The sequence below is a fragment of the Linepithema humile genome, chromosome 1 (assembly GCF_040581485.1).
Source record: "Linepithema humile isolate Giens D197 chromosome 1, Lhum_UNIL_v1.0, whole genome shotgun sequence".
In the NCBI taxonomy this organism is placed as follows: domain Eukaryota; kingdom Metazoa; phylum Arthropoda; class Insecta; order Hymenoptera; family Formicidae; genus Linepithema; species Linepithema humile.
This window is the reverse complement of record NC_090128.1, coordinates 44,150,129-44,170,435: the sequence shown is the minus strand read 5'-3', so window position 1 is coordinate 44,170,435 and position 20,307 is coordinate 44,150,129. Positions and strand designations below refer to the sequence as shown.

Below are 20,307 nucleotides of genomic sequence, written 5' to 3'. Positions count from 1 at the left end.
CGTTGAGTTTCATTCAATGGACGATTGATGCGACGAGACGCTGGGCGTCCCGGCGGCAGTCATGCCAAGGCCATTCCCGAAGGACGGCGAAATTGCTTCCGCTCGCTATTTGAACTCGCAGCCTCCGATATTCATGCCGGAATGGAGCGGGGGCTCGCGGCGTGGCGGAGGGGATGATACGCTGTATATAACGCAGTCGCGAATTGCGGCGGGCGGCCGCGCGTGCTCTTTTTCCGCGGCGCAGCGCGGCGCGGCGCGACGGCGCGGCCAGGCAGCAGCACCCGTGGCTGCCGATCGATCGATTGAAAACTATTCCGGCGATTACGCTCCAAGATGTATGCCGAAGGGAAACGCACGTACCGGTCTAACGAGAAAAGAGAGAGGAGAGACGCGGGGGAGGGAAGAGTAGATTCAAAGCAGGAGACGGCGAACTCCTCCTCGTGAAATTTACTCCCAATTTTTCCGTAATGAAACTTTAATCACAGATTGCCATTGATTATAGCTTTCCGATTTCCGATAGGTTTGTTAATGCGCTTTTTAAAAATCCTGATTATTACCAGCAATCTCCTCCAATAAGATATTTGGACTTCTCTTTAATTAAAATTTTACCCTGCGATTTATCACAATGCTTTATTAATTAATTGATTGACAATGCAGATGCAGATACAACATATTTCAAATAAGATTAAATTTAACATTTTAGCGTTAAACTAAATTTGTAGAATTGTGTCAGTGCGATAATAACGCTTTATGCTTGAAATAATCTGCTCTATCAATTTTTCTCCGCTTATTAAAATATAATAATAGTTTACATCGAACGGGAATTTAAACTGTTAAGTATATCCTTGATTCATTCAGCGTTCATCGATTAACATTAAATTGCTAATCGAGTAATCGTTAATCGGTGAAATATAAAGTGGAAAAAGGAAATAAAAAGCGGGTTATCTTATTCGAGACACTTTTTACGCGCGGCGGAAAGCTTTAGAGGGGACCTAAACAGTAAACTGAATACGAACGTTTCATTTATGTATCACGACAAAAGCGACGGAGGCCGTATCGAGAATGTATGTATATGTGTCGACGCATAGGTAATAGAATGAGGGTCGCAATAATGCAAGGGAGGAATGGGGTCGGATCGATCATTGATTCTGACGGTGGAGGACACTAGTGGCGGCGGGCGTTCGATTTCCAGAGGACTGTCGATCTCTGTTGTTTGCTCAGTACCATTTGTATTCCATTGAGAGTGTCGGAGGTGATCGGCGTATTGGTCTTATTGTTCCAGATAATTCATCGAGCTTTCATCGCGTTTGTAAAAATATTGACAGTGCGCATACACAATGTGCGTTCATTGAGGCCATCATGGATTTTGGAGAGTCGGTTGTGCTCGTTTTCGAAGCATTACGCGTAAATTATACCAAATTAGTTGAAATGTTTGAACTTACAAAGTGTCAAATGTTCGAATTTGCAGATTAAAATTCGCGTAGTTTCAAAAGTGTTGAAACTTTTTCGACATTTGGATCTCGATTGCATCATTTTGATTAATGCGTTTAATAAGTGTTTGATTAAAGTGTTTAATTATTTAGTATTTTTCCTTTTAGATTTTTCTCTTTTTATTGTGAAAACAATATGACCTTTTTGATTTATATTCAATTTTTTAACAGTAAATGTGATATCCATTAGATAGAAAAAACTTCAATCTGGAACTTTTGATATTTTTAAATTATTCCATTAATATTTCAATGTTTTAATCGATAGAATTTCTGAACGTGACACATCTGATTATGACATCGCTGTAATTTCAAAAATTGTGTTGTTGCTTGCATTAGATATATCTTATTAAAGATAACAAAATAATTATATCACGGATTGGACTCTTTATTTAAAAAATATTGTACAATACATCTCCATTAACATTACAGCGAAGTATTAAAGACAAATGTACTAATAGATATATATTTTTTATAATTTTAGCAAATTGACCGAAATTGACGAATAAATATTTACAGATATTAATAGCGATACATGAGAGTCGAATATGAGCCACTGGTTAGTTAAAATTTAAAAATACTCAACATGTCCCCTCATAAAATGAAGTACATTTTCAATGTTTCATCGATCATGGTTATTACAGTTTAAGTTCGCCGAAGTGTTAAATTCGCCATAGGGGACTTTGGCGGAACTTGCCGTGAACGAGGGAGGGAGGCTTCTGTTTACGAGACAAAATTTATATAAAATTATTATATATATTACTCATTATTTTTTTTAAATTATATTCACGTTCAAACAAATTCTCCTTTCTTCTCAAAGACCCATTGTTTAATCTGAATGTATTAAAAATTACATTGTAAAATTTGTCTCTCACTACGGTTGAACAAAGGTTAAATTATTCGAAGTATAAAGAGAATTTGCTGAAAGTTATCTTTTCTGTATTTAAATTATACGTTTTGAAACTTGATTTATCGTTTATACATTTTCATTGCAATACAAGAATACAATAATCTTTAGCAAAATTTCAGACACCAGATGTGTAACATACAAATTCTTATTCGTGTTCCGCGTATCGACAGTTTCTGTAAAGAAAAAAAGTGAAATATGAAAACGATAAAAAGATTGGTGGTGAAGTAACTTCGCGAATCAATCGAATTGAGTTTCAACGTCGATTCTCGTTCCATCCATTTCACGTCATTTCCATGTGTCTTAACCCTCGCTCTCAAAATGTCAGATCTACATGAGCATATTTACTGCGCCCAACAAATAAACATACCGCCGACGTTTCCGTATATTTTGAAACTCTACGCGAAGGCGGCGATTCGCACGCAGCCGTACGATCTTTTGCGATGGACCGCCACGTATTTCCGCGCCCTGGCAAACGGTGAGCTGCCTCCAGCAAAAGTATGTTTCTTTTTCTGCAAATACGTCGTTTTCGCGTCAGTTGAGCTTTAGGATTTCCTTTTCTATTCGCGTTACCTTTCTTTATATCCATTATTCGCCGTGCTATATACGTAATTTTATATTATAGAGTAAACTCAGCTTTGAAAAAAAAATTAATATAAAGACGTTAAACTTTCGAGAAATTCGCTAATTTACTTTACGTCGAAACTTTGTCTTATGCAATTTGATCTATTTCTTGTTTTCAAATTAATTTTCCTTTAAAAAGTTTGAGGAAAGCATAAAAAAATGTAAATATTTAATATGGAAAAAGCGAGTGGTTATTTGATATCGCCAGAACCATTTTGTACAATGTTTGTTAATTTATTTTTATTTTTTATTTTTTTTCCTCAATGTTTTGTTTCTCTTTTTCCAGTTGCTTTAAGTTTAAATAGCAAGCCAAATTGTATTGAGAAATATTTCTAAAAATATTGTTTGCGCAAGGTAAAAATTAATCAAAATTCCGTGCGCACCAATCGACCTATTTATTACACCGCCCTGGCGAATATTCATTATTATATTATTTATAAAGCGGGTCAAAGAGAGTGAAGCACGTTCATCTCCGGAGTTCTTCCATCCGCGTTCTTCGAACGACGTCTGTAATTATAAGTTTGCGTAATTCTAGTTGTAAGATATAACAACATTAAAGAGAAGTTACGAACCGGCGAGGCGCACGATCTTTCTCTTTTGTGCGATTGATCGATAATTAAAAGTTGCGAAATCTGCGGTTTAGACATGTGTAGAATATATTTTGATTAAACTGATAATTTATTTCATTAAAGCAAAATTACTTTTTCAATATTTGACGCAATATTTTACGCGTAAATTGCTTCTCCCATAATTACATTAACCGCAGTGTATTATTATTTTCATTATTAATATCCATTTATCGTTATTCGTGTGTTGCCAACAAATTTGTAAACTCCAATCTTCATGTAATACGATTTAATGAATATAATTGTTGTATCAGTTGACGAAATTAATTCCACTGATCAAATTTTTTACAGTGTTATATCAATTACTGTCGTTTTTAATTCTGTTCATAATTTACTCCTGATACATCAAATTTGTGAAGTTGTAAACTCTGTTATCTTGTATCTATTATTCATCGGTCACATGCATTATTCCATTAGCGGAAACTTTAAATTAACATCTAACGGACTTTATATTTTATCTTTGCGCCTGAACTTGTCTTGCTTTTTAACATTAAATGTTAAACGACTTCTTAATTACTGCCTAACTGTTCACAAATGCGAAATTGGTTTCAATTTCGTCAAATTACACGTCGCCGAAGTTAAAGCGATGCATTCCCTCATGAAACATTCAGTATACCATACCGCGTTCTCGACATTCGTGCATTTTACCGATTAATTTACAGCGCGCATAATCTAATTTGTAACTGTTACTCACAACAACACGTGCGCGCGCGCGCGTCATTGTTATCACTGTTAACTAGAATTTCTCGCTTATCTATGGTATATCGCGCTACCACCGAGCTGACACGCGACACCTGCTTATAGCACGATATTTCCGGCGTATGTACGTCGCTCTCAGAGTGCAGAATGAGCGACAATGCGCGCACGCGTGCGCGCGAGAGAGAGAGAACACCGAAAGACAAATATCAGCGTAATTCGCACCCCTGGGAGCGAGACATTCGATGGAAATGCCGCGCAACACGTCTACTGACGGCGAAACCGGTTCGTAACAGCTCCGCTTCACACGTTATGTATATACGCGGCGGGCATTATCGATGACCAGACACGGCCATCGCAAGGTTATCCAACTGGTAACTGACCACGAACAATCTCGGATGGCCGCTGATATTATCCCTCTAGGACAGACTGGAGTATCCGTCCTTTATTCACCCTTCGGGCATCACGCCCGGCTACCTGAAGATTTTGCTCAACAGATTCGGTCACGTGAACACGATCTGTTTGAAGGTCCTTCTGCAGGATTGGCGAGGGCTGGATTTATCCGAAACGAGCCTCTACCAACTTCTCGTAGTTGCCGGCTTATCGCCGGATGAAAAGCAGTGCGACTTTTATCGATTCCTCGCGGTCGCCTGCGGATTTTTTGGAAACGTGAGTTGTGAGCGCCATTAGTGGAACAATGTTTTTTTTCACGTTTCACTACGTTTAACAATGGAATTTTGGTCGAAAAATACGATACTTCTTTTTATAGAACTTTACGCGAAAATCTCGATTTCGGAAAATTTGTGTTTTTTTATATTAATTCCGTTTTCAACATTACATATCATTGCAATACTATGCTTTACGACATAATGCGTTGGTTGTATTGATTCTATTATTATAAAAAGCGATAAGTTGTTATATATTTTTGACATAGCATACACAATTGACGTGTGCAATATAGCGAACAAAAAAAAAAAAAAAAAAAAAAAAAACCCGATGCATTAGCGCCTCGTCACTATGACAATTTACACTTACAATTGGAACGTAAAGTGTAAAGTTTACAACTAGAGCGAGCTACAAATTAGATAGGAAATTTTATTGAACAAATTCAGTATGTACATTAACAACTGCTGTATATGCTGTATGCATCAATACGCGAATTTCTAACAGAGTAGTAATAATAGAAGAACCATTAACTGTGTTAAATGTTCAAGCAAAAACAAATCGCAATCATAATTGATCAAAAGATACATTACACCATATATTCTTCATAATCGATACGTATTTAGTTTTTTTTAACGAAAAAGTTTTTTTAAACAAAAAATTTCAGAGAAAACAAAATAATAAATAAAAATATAAAATCGGTAAAATTATTTGCAAAAAACTTGAGCTGTTTACATTCCACATTCATCGATAAATATAGCTTTAATTTAAAAAATGCGCTCTCTTAAAATTGTTTTTTTTACAAGTATTGAAAATTAATAAATATCTCGTTTCATTATTTTTATGCAGAATAGATGATTAAACAGATAAGCCAGAACTGAGGTGAATAACACCATTAATTGCATCCGGTCGCGATTATAATTTACGTCGTGTTACGTCCGCTTCAGAATCTGCTCGAGACGATGATATACGTGTGCGAGTTACTGACCGACGAGCCGGAAGGCGGCTCGGCTATGATACCTTTGAGGACTTTCCTGAACCTCTACCGATATCTAGCGAATCTCGATTGCAGCGGCGAGCGTCACCGCCGCGAAGTCGAGCCCGTCGATCCGTTTCCTTCCTCGCGCGACACAAGGTGCGTCTCAGAACTGTCGTCTGGCACGATCGATTCGACGACAAGCGCTTGCAGCTGCGAGTTCGCAACGATGAAAAAGGTATCGCCTTCCGCTAAGTCACGGTGCTTCCATTCCGGTTGAATAAAACATCCGGTCTACGCGTGATTCTAAGTTCTCGTTTATTAACAGAATAACTTTTTCTTTTATCAAAAAAATTGCCGCTCGCTCGCATACGGCGATCGCTAATGAGACAGGAATATTGCGTTTTCGCTATTCGATATTACTATTGGAAAAAAAAATTTGCAATCGTAATGAGAATCGTAAAATGATACAAAAATTAATCAAAAAGAAATATGTGTGCAAGGTATTCCAAAATTCGTAGGAAGCTAGCATGTAATGCTATTATTTATAAAATATTAATCATTTTTTGCTCAATGAAAGCATCGGATAATATTCGTAATGTTTGATTTCGACAGATTACAATAGCATGGAAACGCATTCGCGGCGTGTTCGATCTGAATAGCACGGCTCTGACGCACAGATTTGATATTTATTATAGGAACTTCCTACACAGTAGTATTATTTTGTATCTAAGTACAGATTTAGCCGAGAACATTCCGCATCGCAATTTCGTAGTTATAATGATAATAAAGGTATAACATAACCGCCTTTCAGAACAGAACAATGCGGATGGTTCGTATATAGCTGCATATTTTATAATGATTTAATAATTGCAAAGTGCATTTCCATTCATTTAGCGTGTATTTAAAAGGAAACCTCTTGCGACGTGTTAATCTTTATTTTGTACCATTTTGTCCTTAATTATGACACAACGATTTAGTAATATTTAAACAACTAATTAATTAATATGGCATGCTATATATAATAGTTGTCCATTTTGCATATGAAAATTAGATTAACATTATATCTTACTAAATATATCACCATAATAACGTATATATTAGTTTTACTTTACTATTATACTAAAATGGATTAAAATGATAAAACCGGGATGTAGAAATTACAGTTGGAAAAATACTAGCGTATAATGACGCGGTAAATAATATTTAATGAACTTTTGAGGTAAATTTCGCCAATAAGTTTGCATATGCGCTTGCAAATAAGCTGCTTTTGCTATACAACTCCAGACTATTAACCGCTTCTCGGTCTCACAAGTAAAGCTACATATTTTATATATGCATTTACGTTTCGGACTACTCGGTTTTTGGAACGAACGAAATTTAATCGGTTCATGAAGATTACAAAAAATATTAGCAACTTCATTCAACTTTGTACGGAAGTGACTCAGAAATTTTCAAATTAACGCATCATGATGGATTTTACGCTGCAATAATATAGTAGGATTATCGTAGCGCTGTGTATAAAATACGTGCATTAGATTAAACCATGAATATTAAATACATTTGCCAGGATATATTTGATGAGATATCGGTTTTTTAGTACAAGCTTCTAATAACTAGTTCATAAATTGAAAACCTTGCTCCACATTTTGCCGAACTTTAAAAGCAAATCTCGAAATTTCGACATTAGAACTTGAAATAAATCCAAATAGCGCAAATAGAATGGAATAGAAATTTTAATATGTACATAGTATATATACATGGAGTTTGTTCTAAAAAAATTATCTGCGATATCTTTAGACAAAGTTATTATCGTCAATTTGGAATTGATTTATTTTCAACGAAAATATCGCAAATATTAAATGTAATAATAAGCAAATTTTTTTATTAACATTGAGAGTATATTAAATCGGGACAGATAATTTGTTTTTCTGTCTATTTCGAAACCTTTTCTTAACATCGATTTTATCAGACGATCGAATCGTATTCAATCAAACACATGTCAGACGGAGACAAGCAGCACTGATGAGGATGTTTGCGGGGAGGCGTCTCGCGAAAAGAAACCTTTGGAAAGCCTCGAGATCTTGAAGGATTACAGAGATGACCTAGAGCACTCCGACGTCGACATAGTGTCGGCGAGACAGTCTGTCGCCGACGATAAAACCGAAATTGAGATCGAATCGATTGATCGTCACGTTCCCCAGGGAGGAAAAAGCGAGGTATGCCACCGCATACGCGAGGAAAAGCCAGAAAAACGATCAGTCACTTTGAATTTTGTGGCCGGGCGATTACGTCGTAAAATATACACGGCGTACCTCTCATCGTACCTCTATCGATATATCTCGAAAGTGGACTTTGATTTTGCTTGAGTCGCTTTGTATATCAGTCACGTAGAAAAGCATTTAGATATTTGCAAAATATCTTGAAAATTGAAAAAAAATTTCTTGAATCTCGCATGATTGATACGCGCACGAAAATTATTTATTTTCGCCAAGATATATCGTAATAAATTGTTAAATTCGAAATTCAAGTGGCTTTACCTTTATGCGTCGTATATCAACCTGTAATCGCGAGTGACAAATGGTTGAAGAAAACATTTGTTTAGTCGGCGATCGTGGCGAGCATTGAAGATCCCGCCATTTCTTCGATCATCGATCACATCGAGCATTACCGCGATACCCACGACAGTCCTGCGAGACGCGACGACGACGCGCGGGAGACGGCCGATGATGCATTCGATTTTAATTGGGAGGACGAGGGGGGAGAGGTCGTAGGGGAAATGGAAACGATCGACCACGAAATTACGACTGCCGCGGTCAATTCTGCGAGCTCGCAAGACGAGAACTGCCAATGTCTCGATAAATCTGAGAGCGATCAAACGCCACCGGTCGATCTGCTGAAAGAATTTCTCAAGAGGATGCAGACGGAAGTGGAGGCAGGTCGTTTGGAAACTATCTTCCGGGTACCTGGAATCGGTCCGCCGGTATCGCCAAAGCGTGTAACAGCCGTTGGGCTGTGGTTGGCCGACTGCGCTCGTCGCCAGCAAGGTCTGATCGGACCACGAAATATTCGTCACTTTCTCTGCCCGAATCTCGATGATATTTCGGAATGCGATTGCAACGCAATTGGCGTAATCGAGTGCTAAACAGGTTTTAATCAACCATAAAATTTTTATTCTTACAAGTTTTTATTTAACATTAATGACGCATTTTTGGAAAATTGTGAGAAGAAAAATTTGTTAACGCTTGAAAACAAAGTTTTATCTTGCTTTATATAAAAAATAAAAAATTATTGTGTTCAATAATCTTTAAAAAAATTACGTTCAGTTGCAGCTAAAATATTGTTATATAATGTAAAAGTTGAATAGCTTTAGGCTACGAGAACAACTTGAGAAATTCGAACAATGTTGAATTGTCGCACTTTCGATATTTATGATTTTCTGCTTAGTCGCGTTTGCCACGGTTTCATTCCGTTACAAGAAAGAAGTACACACATATAAAATCTATCTTATTCGCGGCGCGGCGAAAGTGATCGATATTCTTTGAGGGCACGTGTCTGTTACTTTCCGTAACCACCCGTTCCATTGTACATTTTGTCAATTCGCCGACTACTGTATCGACAGCAACAACTCGGTAATCGATTATTGGTCGAGTTATTATTGGTATCACGGTTGCACAATATTGACGTATGCCGGGCAGCTCCGGGGTTCGTAACCTACTCGCCCGTCCGTATCCTTCTCTCCTATTCTATGAGCTTACCTTCGATACTAGTCATTATCATAATCCTGCTACTGAAACAACAACAAGCACGTGCCATTGAATGCGTTACTCTTACTTTAAGAATGACGTAAATTGCGATTGCCATTTTGATCGTGGGGAAAAATTTCAGTCAAAGGCCGCGAACAAAGAGATCGCAGAGCTTTCGTTTGCTCTCGAAATGAAAGTGCGCTGGTCCATTTAAATCTACACTACTCTGAAATCGTGCGTTCCACTCTGAGAGCTTGCCACTGTGAGTGCCATTTCAAAATCTCTGTCATTTGTCCGTCACGGAAAAAACGTTTTTCACCCGTCGTGAAATTAAATTTTTGGAACTTTCTTGTGTGAAATTCAGTTTTTGTCGAATTTCGCTTGCGGTTATTTGCGGGCTTGTGGTCGATTTCATCAGCGGTAAATAAACTGCGGATTGCTATTCATCGGATAACTAAAACGCTCTCTCTAATTTCTTATCTAGATGTTTTGTCAGTTGTAAAATGATAAAACAACTAGTCGTATAAATTGCCGCTGATGTATCTAAAACAATTTAATGTTTAATTTAATTCGATCACATATCACACTCTACTTTTTTTTGTCAACATGTCCGCGATCGTTAATTTATTGTTTTATCTTTCATTAACTCGCCTGCGGCGAGGTTTTTCACCGCACTAAATTAGTCCGGAAGCTTTGCCAGTTGCTTCGTCTACTTTTCGACGCGTCGCGTTGCATCTATTACGATAATCAACGAGGTCCCTCGATAATTCTCCCTTCAGGACGCGGTCGCGTTATCTCGACGCGAATTAATTCCGTCGCAGGAAACGTAAATGTTATCCGCCGCACGACGGTCGCCTTTTTCGTACGCCGAGCGCAACCCAAGCGATTAGATGACTTAGAAACGAAATGGGGTGCATGAACAAATTTCCTCTTTCGCGTATAAAAGAGGATTTTTTTCCACGTCCGTCGTAAAACGATCGTAGGATTCCGTCGCGATGACTTCTACTATCATGTGGTTTTTCGTACTCTTGTTACTGCTCCAGAGCGTTCACGGCTGGCACATTGCATTTCCGAACAGCAGCGACGTTATCAGTAATGATCTTCGCGAAGTGTCATTTCAACCGGCTTTCATATTTCCAGGTGGGATTTATTAAAATATCCTTACAAGTACAATCAGTAAAAACTTGTTTACTTTATACACTGTAAAAAAAATTCACATAATTTTTTACCTCTGATAATCCAACATTGTTACACACAAATGATTTTTACGGCTTTTTTTCTGCTAATTTTTTTGGTATAGAATTATACGTCCAAAAAAAAAAAAAAAAAAAAAAACCAGCAGTTTTATGTAGTCAGTGTTTTTAATAATGCTAAAGTCATTTTTTGTCGAACTTGATATTTCATCGTTTATTTAAACTTCATCAGGAACGAAATGGTGTGGCAGTGGTAATGTCGCGGACGGTCCGGATGATCTAGGGATATTCGCGATGACCGACGCATGCTGCCGTGAACACGACAATTGCAATGATATAATTGAGGCGACGCAGACGAAGCATGGTCTGACGAATACCGCTTTTTACACAAGGTGAATTTTGAATCGGTGCAACGTTCTTTGTGTTAATTTTTTTTTTTTTTTTAATAGAACATCTTTTGGATAAAGATTTTAAAATGCTCTTAGGAAATGTAAATTAAATTTCAATAGCGATTTATCAGTTCTTTGCGTAATGCATATTCAGAAAAGTCCGACTTACTTACAAGAATTAAAGTTTATCGATTCTCGATATTTTTCAATACTTGGCGTACAGATATTTTTATGCCGCGTCCATATACTCTTCTCTTGTAAAAACGTGTTAACTTTATTAGAAACGCGATATAAATAATAGTGCAGTAAAAAATGTTACTTGTACATTTACTATGTAAATTACTATGCAAAAACGTTTTTGTTCTTTAATTTTTAGCATATACGCAATTTATCGTAGTTATCTTTGTATGAATAATACGTACGCACGTTTATGCGTATAAATAATAGAAGTATTATAAGTACGATCGAGGTGATAAACGGAGCTTTACACTATTGAATTATCTAAAAGATAAAAAAAAATGTTTCGGTTTCCTTTTCTACGAAACGCACAGGTATATTTCGTTCTGCACGCTATTATATATATCATACTGTTGTCATTTCACCATGCAGAGACATTCAATAGCAATTGTAGAAAGAAGTCAACAAACTAGTCGTGCTCTGTGGCAAGTCTGTTGAGCGAGTTTCATGCAACTGGAGCAGTTACCAAGTTTCGTGCGTGCTTTGCTATAGTAGCGGCTGACGTTTGACGTTGATAAATGATGTCGTGCATTATTGCAAACTTTGTATATTAATTACAGAGAAATTTTTCTTACGATGTGCGACAAAGTGGGAAAAAAATGTTTAGCTTACCTTATAGCATATCGAAACACGTAGTGTGAAATAAATCATAGCACAGTATTGATCGTTTGTGATAAAAAATATTTATAGTGGTTGTATAAAAAAAAAAAAAAATACGTTGAGGAAGAAATATTGTTACACGTTAAAGACGCAGTCGCTACCCTTTGTTCGGCCCGCAGCCGATAATTCCTGTTAATGTTCCGGGATTTAAGACAAAATGGAGGATTTAAAAGAAGGTTGAACTAAGCTCGTAATTTGTAAGCTCTACTTTAGACACGCGACTTCATGCTTCAAGTGAATTTTATTCCACTCTTGCCCCGAAACCCCGTCGATTACTCGCTGCAACCTACTTTCAGTACGGCTCACCTGCTTTCAATCGAAAAATGTTTCTCGCGAACAATATCGTCCCGTGTTTTCGACAGTTACATAAATAATTTTGAATTATAATAAGGTCAAAGTAATTTTTTGTATAATGAGTAATCTGATAAAGCGTCGTGAAATCGCAGGCTACACTGCTCATGCGACGAGAGGTTCTACGACTGTCTCCATAGTTCGGAGGAACTCGTTAGCACGAAGGTCGGCTTCCTCTACTTCAGCGTGTTAGACACGAAGTGCTTCCGCGAAGACTATCCCATCGTTGGCTGCAAACGGCATTCACTGTGAGTCGTAAATGTATTAAAGCTTCACGAGTAGAGAATCAGTGCTCGACTTTCAAATGGGTCAGACACTCGAGAGATTCATCAATCCTTTCGCAAACCTATTTAATATAGTATATATGAATCCATGCTGTCGCATATTTACGCATATTGCAATATTTGTTGCGCGCCAGAAAGTGGCGCGTCATATATTAGTTACTATTTTTGAAAGCTCTGTCATTTTTTTATAACACTTGGTTTTAAAATATAACATTATAACATTAGTTTTAAATAGTTTCTATAAATGCTTCTTGATTATCTGTTTAATTTTTTCAGTTATATTTTGATATGCATTGAGATTCATGTGAATGCGACATTTTTCATTCGAAATCGACTGTAGAATTTAGTGGCGAAGTATTTGTATTCCTTTGCTAGACACAGTATATGTAACGTCAATTCTTTAACACAAGCGTTGAAAATGTATGAAAATTTTGCGTAAACCGTAAAATATGTTGCGAAAAGGCCGCGGCTTATCGCGAGTATCTGAAACTTTTAAGAATGATGTGATAACGACCTCTTGGCAGCATTCCTAGACGCTGTTTGGAGTACGAGCTGGACGAGAGCCAATCGAAGATGTATCAGTGGTTCGACATTCCCACGTATTTTCAAAACGACCACCGGACAATCGTCGGACGTCATATTTGATCGTTCGATTTCGACGCTTCATTTGCTGACCGATAGAAGTCTATTTTACGACAGTACCAATCCTTTTGGGGGAAACGTCATGCACGTAAAGTTGTGTAAACTTTCAGTCGACCTACACCTATCAACGTTAGTTAAATAAACGCCAATAAAACCGCTCTTATGACCATTTCATTTCTGCTGTCTCTTGTTTTTGTTTTTTTTTCACCGTGCTTTAACGCGCGATGATTCCGCCGTTTGCTTAAAGCCGTACGCAGTACACGAAGGATGTGAAATTGTGGAGTGGACTATCCGCGAAAGTGGAAATTGCGATGGTCGTAGTCATTAAATGCGCCAATCAAAACTGCGGATCGTAAGAGTTTTATTTTTGTGGTTTGATACGATATGATAAACAACAAATATATCTAGTATCGACGTAACAAACAGCAAACATAACTAGGCTCAAGTATTCATGTTGATTCTAGTTAAAAATAACAAAGATAATAATAACTTTCTATCAATATTTGAAATTTTTATGCAACGGAGTTATTAGTTTTAAGGCGTGAAATGTAGAGTCATTGCGATTAAAATTCACAAGTAATCCTTTTCCTAAATTCTTTACGATACAACCGCTTTTATCCACTTTGCTTTATTCGCTTCGCAATATAGCAATATGTTCCGTTGAAACTACACTAAATCATTTCAGCGTAATCGCCTGTTATCAGATGAAAAAAAACAGAAGCTAAGTTAGCACGGAAGAAGCGAAAAGGGCGGTCCGAAGGGTGGCCGGGGCGGGAGATAAGCGACGAGAGTTGAATCGAGGGGCTCGCTTCTCTCTTCGCCTCTTCGCTTTTCCGTAGCTTTCCTCCATTTTACGCGAGGCCGTGCGGGCAGCTGGCGCTTACTCCGGGATTTGCTCGGAAATTTATGTTCGGATGGAGCGCAGCCGCGCCATCCCTCGCATCGCCATCACCTCTCTCTCTCTCTCTTCTACCACCGATTTACAACTTCTCCACTCACCTGCGCCAACTTTCGGATGCGCGTAAGCGCGCGCCAACTTTTCCGGCGACTCCATTCTTCGTAGCGTCGTGTACCATCGACGCGATAGGAAAAATTGTCGACTTTCGCGTTGAACGTCGTGATTTATCGTCGTGAAAATCGTGCACGCGTTGTCGTCGTCGTCGTTGCTATTGTTAAACGCCAAAACGCAACGTAAAGCAACGCTAATAAATTTCAGAATATGGAATGTGTGCATGGAAGATTTATAGAATTGAGAAAATAGAGAGCAATAAAAATATTGTGTAAGCGATAAGAAAAACGTATATCATCAGAACACGTTTGACTTGTCAGTATCAAGATGTTAACGTCAGTTGTTCCTTCCTTGTTGTTTCAGACGTGGCGGCGTCAGTGGAGGTGCACTTCGAAAATAAGGATGGCGGATTCTTCCTGAAGCATTCACCGCGGTTTTTGCCGGCCCGCGGCACGTCGGACTCCGTTCCGGCGCTATCGACGGGCGTGTCGAGCAACAATAACAATGCGGGAAGCGCAATACCGTCGCCGCCGCCCGGCTCCGTCCTCTCGATCGACAAATTCACCGTCTTCCAGACGAGCGAGCCGGTGTCGGTGCGGGCCACTTACGGGCCTTTTAGCACCAAGCAGACCGTGCCGGCGCGTTACATAGTTCCTGATCCGCTCGACGCGTTGCCGGCGCCGGAAACGCGGCGCAACCTGACGGCCGCAACCATATTGGACGCGCAGGAGCTCGGTGCCCGTCACCTGGACATGTCGGCCCACTTGGTGGGTAACAGCGTGCCGCGCGATTCGCCGGTCCTCAGGGTACTCTTCCACGCCGGCAGCGAGGCCGGCGGTAGGCGTCAGCTATTGATGGCACGGCATCAACGGGTCTGCGTGGTGCTGCACGCCAGCCTGGCCAGCCCGTCGAGAAGCAGCGGACGCAGCTACTCTTCTTCTTACTATTCCTCCTCCTCCTCGTCCTCTTCATCGTCTACTTTGTCGCTCACAGCCGCCTGCAGCCCCGACGGCGAGAACGGCGTATGTCTCGCGCAGATCACTATACCAGCGGATTGGTGGGCACCGCTGCCACCGCCCGACGCCTCCGGTCGCATCAAGGTTACCAAGAGTCTGCCGCGATTGATTCAGGTTGCTTACTCCGTGCTGGAACCGCGAGCGGAAGAAGGGGGACTCGGCAGCGGCGGCGGTTCGGTCGACAGCATCGGTGGATCTGGATTTTGCAGACCCAGAGTGCAGATTCAACCTGTCACTCCTCTGGGTCAAGTGCCGCTGGCACCCAACAGAGCAAATTACAAAGAACTGAAGGCGGACGACTTGTTGACGCTGCTGGTGCCGCACGGACCGCTCTATCCGAGGTCCAGATTGCACATCCCGGCCTTCCTGCATCCCGCTAAGGCGACGGACCCGCGGCAGGAGCAGCCGCCGTTAATCATCGCGGTTTTTTTGAGGTAAGAAGCTTTATAAATTTTGCCCAAGTCGCGAATTGTATGCCGTTAAGAAAACGCGATGAATTTAATCGCGGTAAAGATTGAAATCTGTCAAGATAACTACTTACGATAGTTTATCAATTAAAAATAGATTAACGATAGCGGGGAAACATATGTTAACAGTTTCCGGAGTCATTTATATTCATCAGTCAACAAATTCTTTTGTGAAAAGCGTTTTAAGCTCCGCTTAAGAGACCATTCTTGCGCGGCCGGAAGTTGGTAGGTCGCGAGCATTCCGTCGGCGGGAGCTAAAATTTCCTAATTGGATGAATTGTCAAGTAAGCTGGCAAGGACAAAGTTGCAAGCTTGTCTGTTGTTAACACTCGGAAGTTCCGCAACAGCGACTAACGCGGAGAATACACTCGAGCACGGGACCGGCAGCCAATCTGCGTGAGAAACGAGTCGTTGGCTTTAGCACGTTGTAAAGAATATGGCCGATGTTGAAGTGCTTTTTTTACGTCGTGTAATCGGGAAACGCTTGAACATTTTATAAGGTGAATACTGAGGTTCCACGCGGAGTAATGACGTATAGGTATAGATAAAGCGAGCTATAGCGGACTGTAAGTCACGCAAGATTCATATCGTTTGTAACAACAAAAGACTTGCCGCTCCATAAAATCGTACCGTTGAACTTACATAATTAACCAGTTATCGACGAACATGCTGCGTGTAATATCTCGAATATCTCGGAACGGATTAACATTTCCTGGTGACGTAAGTGATATCTCGAAGAGAATATTTTAATTCGCGTATTTTTAACTAATATAGCTTACATTTTTCTATCGGATTTCTGTGGGATTTTTATTTCCGCATTCTTATTATTATAAATTTGTTATCGACAAATATAAACTTATTCTTTAGTTAAATATAATTTGCTTATTAATTGCTTATTAATTGTACAAGGATATAATTTAGATTTTTAACTACAATTTTTATTTACACTGCGAAAAAGATATTGATAAATTTCTTTTCAACCTACTTCTAATTCGTTCGATCTTATTTAAATCTCTTCAATTTATCATTACACAGCTTATTCAAGCTTCTCAGACAAACACGAATTACAAGCTCCTGTATACTGTTACATGACTCCAAACTGCATTTACACGATTAATTCGTGTTCTGAATAATATCGTGAAATCTAATATCACAGTTTAATTGAGATATAAATTTTTAACAAGTTAAGTTAATAATTAAACTTTTAGATAACATTTCTCTCCGTTAGTTATTTGTCGCAGTAAATCTATAAAATTGAACGACTTAAAAACACATGAAAACGTAAATACATTAATCTATATTTTTTGTTAAAACATCACTACTTATCGCTGTTATATTAAATAACATTTTATTTTCGTTTATTAAGTCCTTGACTCACAAATAATTTTATTATTTTGTATCCAAATTATCGTATGACGCATTTGAACAGTGATAGTGCATGAGATAATAACATCGATAGTTAGACTCATTGCGGAGGTCGCAGGCTATCAAGAGGCTTCGTAATTTTGCAAAAACGATTTTAGAACAGAATTGCGTAGTTTCTACATGAAATTTGCATAATTAAACATTCTTTCGATAGTTTTATAAGAAACGTAATATTTTTACAAAAGTCATTTTTTCATAAATCAATGTTTGTTATCTATTTTATATAGCTGAAGTCACTTTATTTTAAGTGATTACGACCAGTCTTTTCACATCCAATAATGATCAGATATTATCAAATTAATAATGCTATAATATTCATCGAACATTAACACAATATTAATTTGGTAATAGTATCGAATTACTGCCGCTGTGTAATTTCGACCGAACAGTTGATCTCAAATTCCCGAAAAATATTTCACATACAATATTAGATCGCGTTAGCGTAATTTCTTATTCAATATTTAATGAAATATTATAAATTAGGAATTTTTAATTACGATAGCAGTTATGAAGGATCACAAATGGTATAAATACAGTTACATTTTTATATCAGAAATCTAATTCTAGTGCACGAGAATTTGGAAAAGAACACGCTCGTTCGAATCTCTTAAATACTTTAAACGCGAATTACTACGCGAAGAAGCTCTCAGGGGAAAACGGGCGAGCGAAAATTTCTTCACGCGTTAAAGAGCGCACTAAGAGCTAATCGTAGCTTTTGTCCGCGTCGAGGGGGAGGCTTTATACCGCTTTTTATGTCTCGCAACCTTAATCTAAGGCTCTTACAGCGTCGCGTTAAACTGTAGATTTCCTACGCGCCCGCCTCTTAAGCCGCGTGCTACTCCGACCATAGGTCTTCGCCTCTGATATTGCAATTCAACACTGCAGCCGCTATACATAGTGTTCTCGACATCCCGCACTTTTTCGCAAACGCCGCAACACGAATTTAAAAAGATGTCATTCACTTTTATGTCGGCGAGAGAAATCCTTTTTTATCATTATATTAAATCATCAATATTTTGCGATATATTTAGCCTTATTATAATTATGAGACATCGTTGGGGAGGGCTGTGTTGATAGAAATTAATTATATAACGTCTTAACCTTATCTTTGTCAGTTCTTCAAACTTTTCTCGAAGCACGAATGTACGGATGTTGCCGATTTGCGAATCGCTTTATCCCTGTGTAAGTACAATCGCACCACTGCCTCTATCGATCGGTCGTCCAAAACACGAACGGTGGCAAGAGAGGTCATTGAATAAACGATAGCTGCGAAGCAACATTTGGTCATTCGTCAATGTGGAAACGTGTACACATACACTCGAGATCGCTTTCGATAATGCTCTCCGGCCGTCGCTTCGCACATCGGCGATTTGTATGTAAATGTGAAATAGGCTCGCGGAAATAACTTGATCTGGAACTTGTAATTGGCTTGCTTCTCTAACTCGTCTGGTCGATGTACCGAACGCGTTTAACAATGACCGAATATCCACTCCTTTCGTGTTGCGCTTCCAATCCTTAAACCTCTCGTTGTGATTGTAAATACTACGATTACTAGCGACAAAAGTGTCTTTGATAGTTATTCTGGTTTGCTCTTAAAATATTTATCATAATTTTTAAAATATCCTCGTGTTTTTTTTTCTCTGTCATATTTAGTACCGTTTATTTCTGTCAACTAAAATATAATTTTTTCACGAGAAATATATTACACACTAGTTGTAAATACACAAATTTAATCTTTAAAGGCACGAATAAATGATAAAAGTATAAAAGATTTAACATTTAAAAGCTATAAATGAAATTTTATCAAATTGCGTTTTGTGTGCGTGTGCGAGATAAATATAAATATAGAACAGCGCTTATAGTAACAAATATAGATAACACGTTGCTAGAGCTACTATTATCTGTTTTGTTTATGTTTAATGGTATTTTTTGATAAGAAAAGTATTAAGATACGTACGAAGAGATTGAATTTTTTTTTTTCTCTTAATATAAATTTTTATTCAGAACTTTGTGCATTCGTTCGCGATGTTGCGTCAACGGGAATAAATCGAAGTTTTATATCTAAAGTTTTTGCTATGTGCGCTAAGTGCCTTGCTGTAGTGCTGTTTTCTGCAGTTTAATTCTCTCTCAGCTTGATTTAATTAAGACTCTGGATCCGTCGAAACGATTAAGATTGGAGATATGTAAATTAATTGCCGGAGATGAGAAAACAAACTAGAGGACAACAATGGTAATTACATTTGTTTTTGCGCGTTTAAATTATGACGCTCGACGTCGGGAACAACTCGAGTTCTTGGATATGCAACGTATGCGTATCTGCCGTTAGTATGATTGTGGAGTGCAAAATTAATACACCGTGTGTGATCTGTGGTATGCGCCGCAGTATGCGGCACAGAATGCGCCTGCAGTGGAAACCATCGTACGTTACATAATGTTTGACGCTGGTAAAATTTTCAAACAAGGCATCCGCGAAGATCTTGATATTTTGCCAAGCATTTAATCTAATATTTGGCTCGAGTCATATGATATATTTGGCTCGAATCATAAAATATTAATGCACATGCCATTTTCTACTAAGCGACGTTAAAGAACTACAGAACATTTCTTTTAGACGAGACGTTCACAATTAGACAAGGAATAGGCGTCTGTTTTGCTTCTTTGAAAATTTTTTTCTACTTGACCGCAAATGCTTTTCGCCCGATGTGACGCTAACGTCTCTTTTGCTAGATATTCGCGTGCTGCAAACGCACGCAACAAATCAGACTTCGCCTCGGAGCGACATTTCGCCTCAGGAATATTTTATTCCGGGACCTCGGGACGTCTCGGAAAATGTCACGTTTCTCGTAGACGTTTCCACGCTTCGAATTTCTTTCCGCTGATCCGCATTATGGTAACACGCGCAAGGGGAA

The 20,307-nt window shown here is 38.6% G+C and overlaps 3 protein-coding genes across 4 annotated transcripts in view; all 3 read left to right on the top strand.

Annotated features, from left to right (window-relative positions):
* The window catches only part of dtn (transmembrane protein 132C dtn), a 102,913-nt gene that overhangs the window by 51,375 nt on the left and 31,231 nt on the right, over positions 1-20,307 (top strand). For both annotated transcript variants that reach the window (XM_012377281.2, XM_067347186.1), the window contains exon 2: positions 14,854-15,940. In XM_012377281.2, the coding sequence (XP_012232704.2) occupies positions 14,854-15,940 (1,087 nt within the window). The remainder of the gene's footprint in view (positions 1-14,853; positions 15,941-20,307) is intronic.
* On the top strand, positions 2,222-9,124 carry LOC136997217 (uncharacterized). The gene is made up of 6 exons (XM_067347685.1): positions 2,222-2,892; positions 4,764-5,029; positions 5,302-5,384; positions 5,901-6,217; positions 7,986-8,342; positions 8,585-9,124. Exons 1-6 carry the CDS (start codon positions 2,716-2,718, stop codon positions 9,122-9,124), a joined length of 1,740 nt encoding a protein of 579 aa, XP_067203786.1. The 5' UTR covers positions 2,222-2,715.
* Positions 10,721-13,955, top strand: LOC105678177 (phospholipase A2-like). The gene is made up of 4 exons (XM_012377282.2): positions 10,721-10,865; positions 11,151-11,310; positions 12,651-12,803; positions 13,364-13,955. The coding sequence occupies exons 1-4, from the start codon at positions 10,721-10,723 to the stop codon at positions 13,482-13,484; spliced, it is 579 nt and encodes a 192-aa protein (XP_012232705.1). The 3' UTR covers positions 13,485-13,955.